Source organism: Anas acuta, chromosome 4 (genome assembly GCF_963932015.1).
Source record: "Anas acuta chromosome 4, bAnaAcu1.1, whole genome shotgun sequence".
NCBI classification, from domain to species: Eukaryota; Metazoa; Chordata; class Aves; order Anseriformes; family Anatidae; genus Anas; species Anas acuta.
Window position 1 is genome coordinate 11277607 of NC_088982.1, and position 13872 is coordinate 11291478.

At 37.8% G+C, this 13872-nt stretch overlaps 1 protein-coding gene across 13 annotated transcripts in view; it reads right to left on the reverse strand.

The window, feature by feature from the left end:
* Positions 1 to 13872, reverse strand: part of SORCS2 (sortilin related VPS10 domain containing receptor 2) — a 595072-nt gene continuing 581200 nt past the window's right edge. For 3 of the 13 annotated variants that reach the window (XM_068679841.1, XM_068679828.1, XM_068679840.1), the window contains exons 26-28: positions 13467 to 13624; positions 11157 to 11236; positions 1 to 10825 (exon numbers count right to left, since the gene is read on the reverse strand). In XM_068679841.1, the coding sequence (XP_068535942.1) occupies positions 10802 to 10825; positions 11157 to 11236; positions 13467 to 13624 (262 nt within the window). In that variant the 3' untranslated portion in view covers positions 1 to 10801. Of the gene's footprint in view, positions 10826 to 11156; positions 11237 to 12967; positions 13396 to 13466; positions 13625 to 13872 lie in introns of those variants that run through there. The other 10 variants (XM_068679837.1, XM_068679836.1, XM_068679831.1 and 7 more) reach the window with 10 other exon arrangements.

Consider the following 13872-nt stretch of genomic DNA (forward strand, 5'->3'; position numbering starts at 1 on the left):
TAGTTTAGAACCAAATTTTATTAAAGAAAAACCTGTAGTGCAGGTTCTTGGGACAAATGCATACCTTTGGATGCAGTGGAGTACACAGGTACGTATACAGTAGTTTGCCTGCTACATGTTTGGAAGCTGAAAGAGACTGTGATCAACTGTTCTGCACAGTTCATCATCATCATTAAAAGTTGCCAAAAACTTGGTTGTGGACCACTAACAGATACTTGGTTATGTGTGTGCACTACATATTGCACAAGACTTCTGATTAAGCTATTAATTGTGCAATTGAATCACAGTTAAGTGTTACATCAAGCATATTCAAACATATATTTATTTGATTTTTTCTTCTCAAAAACAGCACGTCACTACAAAACTGCCATTAAATGTTACATATTTACAAAAATATACAAATAACACTTTTCCCCATTTATGACAATGCACCAGTTATGGATTAATCTTGTTCTTCCCTTAAGTCCTGATACCGTATACAAAGAAACCCAGTCAAAGTCAAGGTCTCCCAAAAGAAAAAAAAAAAAGTAAAATAGGAAAAGTCTAGTATGGATTTCACATATACTAAAATGTGCAAAGGCAAAAGGAGAGGACTGCACACTCGCGTCTGTTAAAGGTATGGACTACAGCATACTGATTACTACTAAGAGCCTGTACCTGGACTGGAAGGGCCTCTGTATCAGAAATCCATTTAGAAACACAGTGTTAAGCATTTGTTGACCATACTCTGAAAAAGCAGTTGTGATTAGTTCAAAAACTAAGCGCTGCCTTCATTGTAATTAGCTTATGTGTATACAAAATACATGCACGTGAACCATGGGAGCAGGAATTACAGGTGAAAATCAGTCACCCACCTGCGTGCATATGGATACAGCAAGACGACAACTGATTTTAGCCTGCAGGTACATTTCAAGCTCACTGTGGATGAACAGCTTTCTTCTGGAACAAAAGGTTTACCTGACAAATTCTCTGAACCTGCATGGCCATAAATTTGGGCAGAATTTGGCCCTGCAAGGCCTAATAAGTAATTCTCCACATGGAACAACAGGGCAGTGAAGACCACTTTGTGAATCTTCACAACTAGCATGTCAAGCCTAGTTCTTACTTTATTGGCTTTTCTTTCTTTACCAAGACCTGAAGCTCTAATTAGCCTGAAGATATTATTTGAGCTTGGTTTAACTTTTTTTCCCTTTTACTCCCACAGGCAATGCCAGCAAATCAATATGATTTGTCCGAGTCAGGGATTTGTCCGAATGAGGGATTTTGGACCCACATGTGTTGGAACAGCCACAGATGCAGTGTAAATAAGACCACATAAATCCTTTACTCTTCAAATGGAAAACTCTCCATTCCAACTCTCACTGTCTCTCAAATCTTTCTCCAATACCGAATCCATTGTGAATTGATATTCCTAGTGTAGATTCGTAAGTGCAAAGTTATGGCACTATGATACTTTCATTTAAGTGAGAAAGGGTGATAGCTGATGCCTTCTAACACCACATTTGCAATATACTGGTGTGATACTCTTTAGAACCACCTTCCCTTTTGCAAAAAAAACACACCTGTGATTAATGGAAGGAGAAATCACAGTAGCTGTACATAATTGTGAATTTAAGTGGTAAGTAAAGCACAAAAGGTGTAAGCTTCCCAAAGCACCCTACCAGCTGATCAAGTTCCCTACCTCTTTCATGCTGCTATTCCTTTGCAATGCTTTCCTTGTATTTTTCTCACTCATACAAAAGAAGATAAAAATGAGTTAATCTTCTTTTGACTTCAAACCAGCTGGCTGGCAGAACCACAATCGGAGAAAAGTAACTCAGAAGAGACTGGGATCAAGAGGGGAGAATTCAAGTGTACTTCTCCATGTGATTAGGTTTTCTCTCCAGAGTCCTCTGCCCTGCAGAAAGTTCATCTCATGCCATACACCCATGAGGAAATGATTCATAACATGTCAGTGACAAATAAAGAAAGGAGCTGTACTCAAATGCCTGGTGTGTATAGAAAATATACAACTCTGTGTTCCTAAAACTAAAATTTCTAGACACATGTTGAGAAAGTCCAGTGTCTAGTGTTTATCTTTAGGAATACTATGCCTACTCACCAACTTCATCCATCCTCTCTAAACTTTATAAAATTACATGTCATAGAGGGATTCTAGCAAATTACATTTAATCACTATAAATCCAAGACACATAGCTAATCCGTAAAATAACTCTTCTCCATGCCTCCTAACTCAGTGCCATTCTAAGGAGGAGCACCATAAAGAAATGGCCTGCAATCATCCGAGGTAAGGCTACATTGGAGCTACCTGTGAAGCACACATACATGCATCCTGGATGCTGGGAAGGAAATGCTTTTCCATCAAGTATGATATTGCTGTGTGCTCTCTAAATTATAAGCAGAAATTAATGCTGATAATTTAGCATTGTCATGTTCCTGGTGCCGCAGCAATTTAGATTCATGGTTGAAAGCCTCTGTATGCAACCAACAAAACTTAATATATGTGTCATTACAAATTAAAAGAGGCTCCAAAGCTTAAGAAAAATATAACATCAAAAACTTGTGGCAAAATCATACACACTGATTATATTGCCTTTCTCCCTGCATTTCCCTGTCCTGTATAATCTTGTGCTCCTCTCCCTCCTGCATCTCTCTTACATACACTTCCTCTCTAGCCTAGGTTCTATCCTACAAAAATGGCTCTGAGTTTTTCAATTACTTCATCCCCATCATCTTCTGCAAGCTCCCTGACAAGAAGATTCTGCCAAACCCATATGGTTACAGCTTAAACTTGCATATTAATGAGCTTAAGAGAAAGTTATTTGCCTCTGCATCCAGGAAAGGTTGCATACAAACCCGACAAACAAGCCATTCCAAAGACAACTGATCCCTGGTCCTGCTTTTCCCCATAGCAATGGATTCTATCTCGCCTATTCTTCATCTTCACGTTGTACCATTTTATCTAAAAGGCTATGTAGTATCTTGGTCCTCTGCAACCCAAACTGAAATACATATGCAGCCCAATGGCTGTCAGGACATCTCTGCCCAACTTTGCTGCTGTCCTTTATTTGCCAGTTTGAAGGGCAGGCAAAGAAAGCCAGCCCTTGCTGTGCTCCAGGAGGCTCATGCCAACACCATATCTCCTCCTTGTAACCTGAAGTTAGGGAAAAGGGGGTATTTGGGAAATCATGGGTTTAGTTGTCTGCCAATTAAATGTATTTCTTCCAATGAAGAGAGACAGTGAGATCAAGAGAGAAAAAACATGCTGATTATAACTTATCACTCCTCCAGGGAGGACAACAATGATCCCAATTTCAGGAAGAAGCATCTGCTCTCTGGGTCAAAGACATGAGAGAAGGGCAGAAATGGCAAAAGGGAAGAGTTCCAGAAAGATTTATAGAAAATGAGAGCCAAAATTTAACATGAAAATATTAAAAGAAATGAAAGTGGGAAAGAAACAAGAAGAAAATGCAGAGAGACAAAACATAGGGACGTACATCAGCTAAGATAATACACCAAAGCTGAGAGAAAAGACAGGGATGGGGAAGAGATGGTGATTCCTCTTGTTAGCATTCAAGACACAGATAGAAACAGAACACAAAGCAAAACAAATGCAAGGAAGAAAGAAAAGTGGATTGTAGAGAACTGTTATCAGGAGGAGGAGGCAGGCAAGGCAGAGCAACAGGTAGCAGCAATAATGAAACAGAACAGCAGGAGAAAAAAGAGTATGGAGCGAAAACAAGGAAAAACAAAAGAGAATGGAAATTCATATAAATTTTCCTATGTAGTGTCACCAATTACTTATCAAAGAGTTCCAAGCATTAAACAATGCAGGTCACCTCTCTGAAGACCAGCATCTCAAAAGATAAACCAAAAAAAAAAAAGTGCCTTTACCAGCTTTATCAGCAAGCAGAGATAGTAAATTGGGCATTTTACTATGTTTGTGATGATACTCTGTAACTGTAACCATTTAAACATCCTTATGTGTGTCTGGTACATACAAATTGTGTATTAAAAAGTTCTCTAGTTTTATCAGTTGTGAATTGCCTACGTGCATGTTACTGCTCTTTGAGATGTATACATTCTGCGTAGTCCTGCCTGTTCATAACCCATAACAAGATTGTCTGTCTCAAAAAACATGTGGATACAAGTCTGGTGTTTTTTTCTGTATGAGCTGTCCTCATTAAAAAGCATTGCTTTCACCATTTCAGATAGATTTACTTTCTAAACTCTTTTAACTTAACAAGCAAATGGTGTGAATGAATATATATATACATTTAACGAGAATATGCCAATTCTTGCCCTTTGATCTGTAAGAGCAGACAGTGTCAGACAGAAATGAATGTAAATACCAAAAGCTGGCTAAAATTAGCAACAAATTAAATCGAAATATAAGACATGCTAAGAAATTTACTTGGAATGCCTGAATTTACCGGTGATCAATAAACTCATTACACCCTTAAAAATATGTGCATCAAAGGCAACTACTGCTGCATGTATTATTGCTGCGCAACAAGGCTTTATGTCCACTGCATTGCAACAAATTGTTATAAAGATGCAAATTCTACAGAAAGTCAAGAAATCAAGTCTGATTAATTAAGCTCAAGTTTACCTAATGCCTTCAGTGTGTTGCAAGGCAATAATTTTAAACTAAATTACTTGTGTGAAGGAAAAAATCTACTTTTTACAGGACTACAAAATGTCATTCCTAAAAAGAAAACTAACCTAAAAGAGGGACAAGAATATGCAATTAAGTATACGTATTTGAACAGATATTTTATATCCATATATATTAAAAGAGAATATTTGAATACAAACCATAACAGCTCTTTGATAAGAATGTTATTTTGTCCAGCATATTCATAGCCTAGCACTGCCTACAGAGCTATATTGTACATACAGAATATGTATTTCTAAGCCTTCCAGTATTTCTCATCTTAAATACTGTCTCCAGAAGATCACCACAGATACTGTCATGTAAACTAGCTGAAAATAGTAATTCTGATAAGCCTAAAACAAGGGAAAAAAGGAAAAAAAAAAAAAAAAAAAAGAAAAAAAAAAGAGAGAGGGAGAAATGAAAAGAATGAAAATCTTCCAGCTGGTCATACATTGCTTCACAATTCACATTTTACATACTTTGTTACTCCATTTAACAGGAGAAAAAAAAAAAGAAGTACTGAAGACTTAAAGAAATAAGACCTGGCATATTAAAAACCATGAAACTAACTTACTATAGGTATCAAGTTCAGGAAAAAAAATAATTCTGAAAATACATTCTTTAGTCTTCAGACCATTATGAAGAACAATTTGCGCAGATTACTAGTCTTTATTTCCCTGACAGTATATATAGCCCTCTGCACTCTATGCAAAATATTTGAAATGAAAGGAAAAAAAATTAGTCCATTAAACAGTTTCTGTTCAAATTTGGGAATCGACTTGTAGGCCATCTAGGCATTGTGAAAACTTTCTGCACTCCCACCAGCTGGAGGTAGCAAAAAGAAAGGGAAGAAAAGCTGCAGAGGCGGTCAGCCAGGTAGGAGGGCTGACTTATGAAAGAAGATTAAAAAATTAAAGAGTGCACAGCTTGACATTTTCCAAAGACTGCAGGGCTCAGCTTCTAATTGCAAAAGCTAATCGGGTGTCTGAGATACATCAAAACTTGTCACTTTGATGACTGTAGTCTGAAAGTAAGTGAAAAACATTATATATGTAACCACGAAAGGAATAAACATTTAAATGGCAGTCAGAGGGCTAATACTGAAATACTGAAAGGAAATAAAGAATATTAAAATATCGACAGTGTTATAAAAATGCTCTAAGCAGACACTGTAACTACTTCTAGACACTTAAATGTTCTTCTAATGGAAGTTTTAGAAAGACTTTCACAGAACAGTAAGATTAGGCTATATGCTAGTCTCAAAGAAAGTTGTAGAATAAATAAGAATTGGGGCTAGAATAGAGAAAATATGGTAGGAAGCTAGGATGGTCCAGAATATCCATCAAAGTTTTGCATCTCAAAACCTAATATTTATACAGGTAAATGCTAATAAATCTCTTTCTGGTGGTAAGCTGGTATTTTGAGAGAAATTTGCACTTTCTTCTAAAACTCTGAAATTAAAATGAAGGTGGAAACAACACAGCAATATCAATCAACATACAAAAGCAACTCCAACTGTAAATAATTCGATAACAAAATAAAAATTCTTGTCCTCTTTTCCCCAAAGCCACATTAAAACAAACAGCCACATCATAGTTTTAGAGGAAACAAAGGAAAAACCTTCAACTGACATTGTCATCAATGCTACTGATTTAGCAACATTGTATTCAAATTTAAATAACGTTAAAATTCAAAACATATCAGAATCATTGCTTTGTCATCAAAAAGCTACTACAAAGGCAGTAAATTTAATTTCTTAAAAATGAAATATATATACATATATCTTTGAGCATGTATTTATGTAAGGAGGATAGAAACCAATGCAGTCACATTCTGCTACTCTCTATTAAAGAAGCGACATGCCATAATAGAGTATTCCCACTAAAGGGATTTTTCAGCGGACTAAAAACAGATAACCAACATAATAACGTCAGCTGAAGTCTGCTTTGTACTATGAGCTAGTAATCACAAAACATTGATTTGTCTCTGTCTGTCTAGAGGACAGTAATTTAACAAATCATCTACTTTACGTGAATGAATGCTGCTCTCACTGGTCAGTGAAAGCAGAAAACTCAAGAATAATATAATTCAATGAGAATATCCTCAAAATGTTCAAAGAAATTGGATATCAATTGGAGCTATAACAACATCTTGCCTCAGGCTGGCATCTTCTATTTCTTCACAGTTTCTTCACCACCATCTTTTAAAGGGTATAAAAATATACATTGGTTTATATTGCTTTTATTTTTAAGAAATTAATTTACACTGGGGGTGTGTGGTTGTCTGTAAATGTCTTCTGAGCATTTCTGAGCACATTATATGAGTAGACCTGTCTCAAACATCCAGTATCAAAAGGGAAACCACAGTTAACAACTGTAAATCTTGATGGCTTCACATCAGAACTCCTTGGAGCATTCTTAGAAGTACCAGGTGTTTTTGAACTTGCAAATACATGTGAGTTTAAGAAGGACACAAGCTCTAAATGTTACCAATACAATACCAGTTTTGTTGTTTCCGGTTTTAGTATAGTTCGTTGTCAATGCTGATAGGTATCATTATATCCAATGGATAAGACTTTTGACAAATAACACTGTAGAAAGCAAGTTTAAGATACTAGGATGCAAATTAGCAAGATCACAGCACATGTTGCAATGCTACTCTGCATATGGTCCAATAACAGCTTTCAACCGAAATTACTTTTTTTTTTTCTTTTATTCTTTTTAACAGTTATGTACCTGTTTCGTTTATGGATGTTTTACATTTACATATAATTGTGGTTGGTTTCAGTATACTACCTTAAATTACAGCAATAGTAAACAGTAAAAAAAAAAAAAAAAAAAAAAAAAGGAAATAAAAAAAAAGAAATAAAAAGTGAGACTATTAATATTATATACTCACATAATTCTTTCACTCTTAAGGTCCCGGAGAAACAGTAATTACTTTAGCCTCACAATACTCCTGTGAGGATTACTATTAATTACTATCAGCCCCATTTTACAGGTGGGGAAACTGAGGCACATACAGGTTAAGTAGGTTGCCCAAAGTCTGGGTACAGAATCTAGGTACCTGACACCCATCTTCCATTTCTTAGCCATCAAATCACCTTTGCTCACTAACAAGTTTAACTGGAGTACATACGAATACTGCATGTACAAATGCATACATGTGTGCCTAGCAATTGTGCATAGAAAGAACTCTCTGTTCTTTTTATGCATGTAAGAGGATTTTAGATACCTATCAAGGATGTATATATATTTATATAGCCGCTAAGATGTCCTGGATGTAGTTCAAGAGATTCAAAACCTAGTGCTGTGAGAATTTTCATTTAAAGATAAACCATGAATGGGAAAACGGGCATGGTATTTTTCTCAATTTTTAATAACTCATTTTAAAGTTATTCTTGCCAAGGAATCAAAGGTTTCCTTTATTATATGCTGGGTATTGCTAATACAGTTACGGTGATACTGACATCTCTTTAGAAAACAGTGCTTTTAAGACATGACAAACCAACCTCACACAAGTGCTGCATGAATCAGATTAATTAGCTTTGAAAAACATTATTACAGGCTCTATATTGTGCTGCGTTAATTAGAGTATCAAGCAGTTAAATATTCTATGGTTTTCCAAAAGACTCCTGTTGTCAGAGACACAAATCACCCTGTATTACATACACAAAAGTAGTTGTTAAAGCATAAATTAGATGTGTGACCTAGTTCCAACAGTGTCCTTCACTAATCAGATAATCTGTGGAAGAACGATCCCAAACTAGGATTTCCATCCTACTCCTTGTTCATGAGGCAAATCCCCTACTCACCTGCCCCACACCTACTACAGATTTATTTCACAAGTATAAGCATGCTGTTTGCAATACTATTTTACTCTTTTCCAGCTCATTCCCACTAGAAAGAGCTGAAAGGGCTGGTGAGAAGGGGAAGCCTCTGGTGCAAGAATCCTGAGAGTTTCCAATGCACAGCACATTTTGTATTTGTACTCTTCAAGAAATGCAGACTCAGACACATGTAACACCTTGGATTTAAGCATGGTCCTTCCTGCATACATGTCAGCTAGAGCACTGCTCCTCTCTGGATCAATTTGCACAGCACTCTACCACTACATAGGCTTTTTTTTTTTTTTTTTTTTGAAAGATTTTTGAAATTATTTTCCTGAGCAGTTTGCAAGCACTTTCAGAATCTTTAACTTTTCCACCCAGGTCCGTACACTAAGTTTCTTCTAAACTAGAATTTCTTGTGCTTTACACATACATCCTGTAGGGTTTGCGAGAGCCTACAGTGCTGCACTGAATTATTACATCACAGTCTGTTGCATTTGACAACCATATGCTCTAGGATATCAACAGCTACATGGAAGAATGACTCCAATGCATGGGGTAATTTAAAGATAGGTATTTTCTGTCTTGCCAGCGCTCATTATTTACTGTTTGTTTATTCAGAAAGATGCAGTTAGCTATCTGCATCCTCCTTAAGCAAGGTGGTGTGGGAGCTTGCCATTTGCATCAGTATGACATTCACTGAGTAAAGAGCTATTTATTCTCTATTGAAGGCAAAAAGTGAAGAGATTATATAGGTTTCTGAGAGGAGTGTCCTAATTCCAGGCAGCTGTGACACAAAGGATGCCAGATGTTTGAACTCATCACACCACAGTCCATTTCCTACATGGCTCCATCAACCACAGGGAAACCAGCAGCGAGCTGCAGATTCACCACACTGCCTCTGCCTGGGGGTACAAAAGTTTAGATTTGGGAACTCTGAGCTGGTCACAAAATTGGGCTTGGGAACCTCCAGGCTGACCCCCGAGACCTTCTGCAGGAGGCTCCTTCAGAAGCCCCACTGCCCAACCTGCAGGAATAGGGTCCGGTGCTGTGCTAGGGACCGAGTGACACCCTGTGGTGAGAGAAAGGAAATACCAACTCTGAAACCACAACCTGTCCTCCCCAGGGCCCTAGATTGTCAGAGCAACCCAAGCAGAGTGCAGGTTAGGGTTTGCCCACCCCTGCCTCCAAGGGCCAAGAGGCAGGGGAAGCCCCAGGGGTGACACGAGTGGGAAGGGGACTGTGGTGTCCTACCTGGAGGAGAGCTCTGACCTTCCAGGCATCTCTGCTCCAATTATCAAAACAAAAACAAAAAACACATACAAAGAAAGAGACCTGAAAGAGGTATTTACACTCTCTGGAAATTTAAAAAGAAGCAGGCCACGAGCACCTCCCCCCCCCCCTTTTTTTTTTTTTTTTTTTTTTTACATGATAACTGATCTGGCAGCTGCCATCGTCCTAGAGGTGCTTGCTCAGAAGACAAGAAGAGAGCAACTGAAATGACTGTCTGCAAGTGAAGGCACCTGGTCTGGGAAAAGCTTCACGCTGGTGTTTCTCTTTCACATGGGGTAGGATCAGGGTACATACCTATGCTGATGGTTTGTCAGGACTTGCTACACTTAAAGGAGAATTATCCTATAATTATGAGATATCCTTATTAACACTTCACTTCCTGTAATCCACAGAAGGGCATAAGCCTAAATTCATTAGATTGTCTCACACAGTTTTAAGTTAAGAGCTTGTATGGCCTAGGAGTGCATAGGACTTCTTGCTCAGTCCTCTCCCAGTGCAGAACCACTGCTGAGTTATGGCCTTCTGACACAATATCATCGTGAAAACCAACCGTCTATTCTGGTCTAGTCACTTGTTTAGAAATCACCTTTTCAGGCTGAAGAGTCCCAGCCTTCCACTGAATACCTCAGTTAAAAACCTAATTAAAAAGTTACAGTCAATCGTCCTAAAAATAAACATAGAGAACTAGAGCATATACAGGAACAGAAGAAAAGAAGGTGGCATTGAATGTGCCTAGGGCTACAAATTTGCTACCATAGTTTGAATTTGACTTGTAAAGAGTTCCCAGGCCATAGAGTGAACACAAGACGTATTATCCTTCTCCCCTGGTAACTGATGATGAATGCTTTTTTTCCGCGGGACTGTTAGGGAACCTTCTCTCCACCAGCATTTACAGCCATATTCACAATTTTGTGACATCACCAGGGAAAAATAAAACAATACAGAGAAGAGTCTTTCGGTTTTTGTGTTCAGCTGTAAATATCAGCTAACCAGGTAACTGTGCATCTCTCTGGAGTTGATGCTCAAAACCACGCCTGAGTGATTGCCTATGAAAATACAGAAACAAAAGACCAGCATTAGTGTATTTCAGGTACTCCACAATAAATCCCCCTTTTATCGCAGGGACAAGTCAATCACATAAAGAGACTGGCTTTATCAAACAGGTGAAGGCTGGTGCAACAGCTCCGTGTACCTATAGGATACTTTCACTTAAAGCTTTTGCTCATGGTGGTGAGTTTGTGGTGAATTCCTAGGGTTTCTATCCTAGTGACAGCATAAGGTGGTTCTCTTTGCAGCTTAAAAAGGTGTAGTTGTCTCGAGGGGTGCAGGTGAGGTGGGAGAATGGCACCTGAGGTGTCCATTCAACATGCCACTGACCTGGGACTGGACACTGACCGGCATCAGCAATAGGGGAACTCTGTAGCTGTTCAAGTTGCCACTTCTCCCAGAAGGAGTCACTGCAAGGTAATGGTGTTGAGGAGTCCCAAGGTGGGGGTTGCGATAAAGTAGGCAACATAAAATATATAGAAAACAAAAAAAGTGGATGGGTGAGTCTGGAAATACTGTACTGTGGAAATTCAAAAGTTATGAGAAGAGAGAGAACAAACAGAACCCTAGGCCTGCAAAACCCTGCTGTGCATGGGGCGGGGGCTGTTACAGACCTCTCCCAACAGGGAGGGAGAAAGCTCACCAGAATTAGAGGGGATCTCCATAGCATAGGAACCTTCTGCAAACAGTGTTGTAAAATGGAATTTAATATAGAGCAGGGATTTTAACATGTTTCATACTCTAGCCAGATAAAATAGAAGAGTATCATTAACAGGAATATTTTTTTGGCAGTAGTGAGTGATACCGGAGCTAGTGGAAAGCATTGCAAGTAACAAAACAGCACAGAGAGCTGAAGTATAGTTTTACATCTTAAATAAAGTCTTGTGTCTAAAAGCTGTACAGTAGCTGATGAATATAGATGATTATGATCCACAGAAGCGAACTCTTTACGCTCTGCTTGAAATGCTTCTGGTGTTGACAACCTGGCAGAAGCACAAATCACCTCAGGATCTGCCTTTGCTCACTGTCTTAAGTTTCACATCAAAACATCATGATCTTGCACCCTTTAACCATAACAATACTCCACCCAGATACAAGATTTATTTATTTTTTTTTCTCTGTGTAATGTGTGCAGGATCAGGCTTATATAGTCAGCTATGAGCAAGTAGAGATTATTTCTGAATGTGTCACAAATCAGGGTAGCATTTCTTTATTACAGCATCACCAGCTGCACTATATAAATAGACCAAGAGGGATTTTCTACCATTAAAAGTTATATTTTTGCACATTACTAGAGGTGTTTGAATGTTCCACATTAATAGGCATGTCTACATGGAGTTTGTTAGCAATCAGCTTTCTCCTCTAATAGAGCCTGGAGATAAGCTGATCAAACAATTTTAACACAAAATTTGTTTTTCCAGGCTTGTTTTTGGAATTAATTCCAACAGTCAGGAGTGCGATCAAGGTCTTCTTGCAAAATCTGAATAAAAACACAGGGGTATGCATATACAAAGTTTATAAAACAAAATACAGAAATACACAAAGATACACAATGCAAAGCTGGAGGATGGAAGCTCCCCTTGTGTTTTAAAGCTAACATCTTCAAGAACATAGAAACAGCACATGGTTCAGCAGATGAAAATGAAGACATCTGCAACAGAAGGTAAAGGTGAAACCTGGGAGAAATAAATCTCTCCTCTGCCAAAATTCTGTCCTACCTCAGGTTTTGTCACAACTGAAATAGATCCCTTTCTGTGGGTACATGAAGACATTATAGTTGCCTGTTACAGCATGAAGGGACTGCCACTAATTCCAAAAGCTTTGGATTATCTGATTTATTTTCAAAAAATTTGTATGAATGAAATCAGAGAGCTTTTCCCATTGTCCTACACTTTTCAGACTTTGACTTCAATGAACTCTGAACACAATGGTAAATTTCACAGGAACTTTACGGCTCAGTACTCTATGCTACATTAAAAATAACCACTGGGGGCCAGGATATACACTTCTACCTGACACTGAAATCATTACTCAGAGTTTCACAGGAAGTTTCCCTTATAGGTTCCTTACGACCACCCCATGAATACTAGCTATAATAATAATATAATAATTAACAGTTAAAATAGGGAAGACTCATAAGATTTTTTACACAGGAATAAATTTAATGTTGCTAATAATGAAAACTTTAAATGCCACTGGAATATAATGACCAATACAGCAATGAATATAGTTACAATTCATCTGAAATCTTGGATATATTGACTGTAAAAATCTTTCTGGCCTTCTTGATTTTCCACTAATTCAGGGGATTCTTGAATTAATTCAGATGCTACCAATTATATCCTGTTCTACCAAATATAATTTCTCTAATTATAAAAATTATCCAAGTCTCCTGACATTAAAATCTATTGTCTCTGTACCTGTGTTCTACATAGCATGTCATTCATACATTAGCCTTCATTACAAGCAAGCAAAAAGAAGATAATTGAGATAATCCTTTGTCAGTAGTGTACTGTTAGCTTCATCCCAAGTCTGAGCAGAAAATGAAAAAAGAAAACAAAACAATAACCTAAAATGAAAATGAATATCAAGTAAAAAATCAATTACTTACGAAAATTTATAGACTAAAAATGAAGTTACCTCTTGCGTTACCTAGCGTTTGAGAGTCCAGATCATCATCAATAAACTCCTCACCCTGGATGATGTTCTGGGTGTCCTCACTATGATTGACAGGGCTTGTCATCTCCTGTTCTTTTTCATTGTGCATCTGGGCATAGACATTCCTGCCTGGCAGTTTCCTAAATTGGACAAGGAGAAAAAGTTTTGTGATGGAAGTCCTTTGTGCCACACACATGCTGGCACCAGAGCAGAGCTCCAGCAGACTGACACAGTACCAGAATCACGTCATAGAACCAATGATATCCATCCCTGATTTTGTGTTCACAATCTGAGAGAGTTTTATTTAACTGCCTTAACTGCTCAAGAATTCTGCATTGATGATTTCTTGGCAAAGTCTGATACACAATAAACTATATTAAAAATAAAA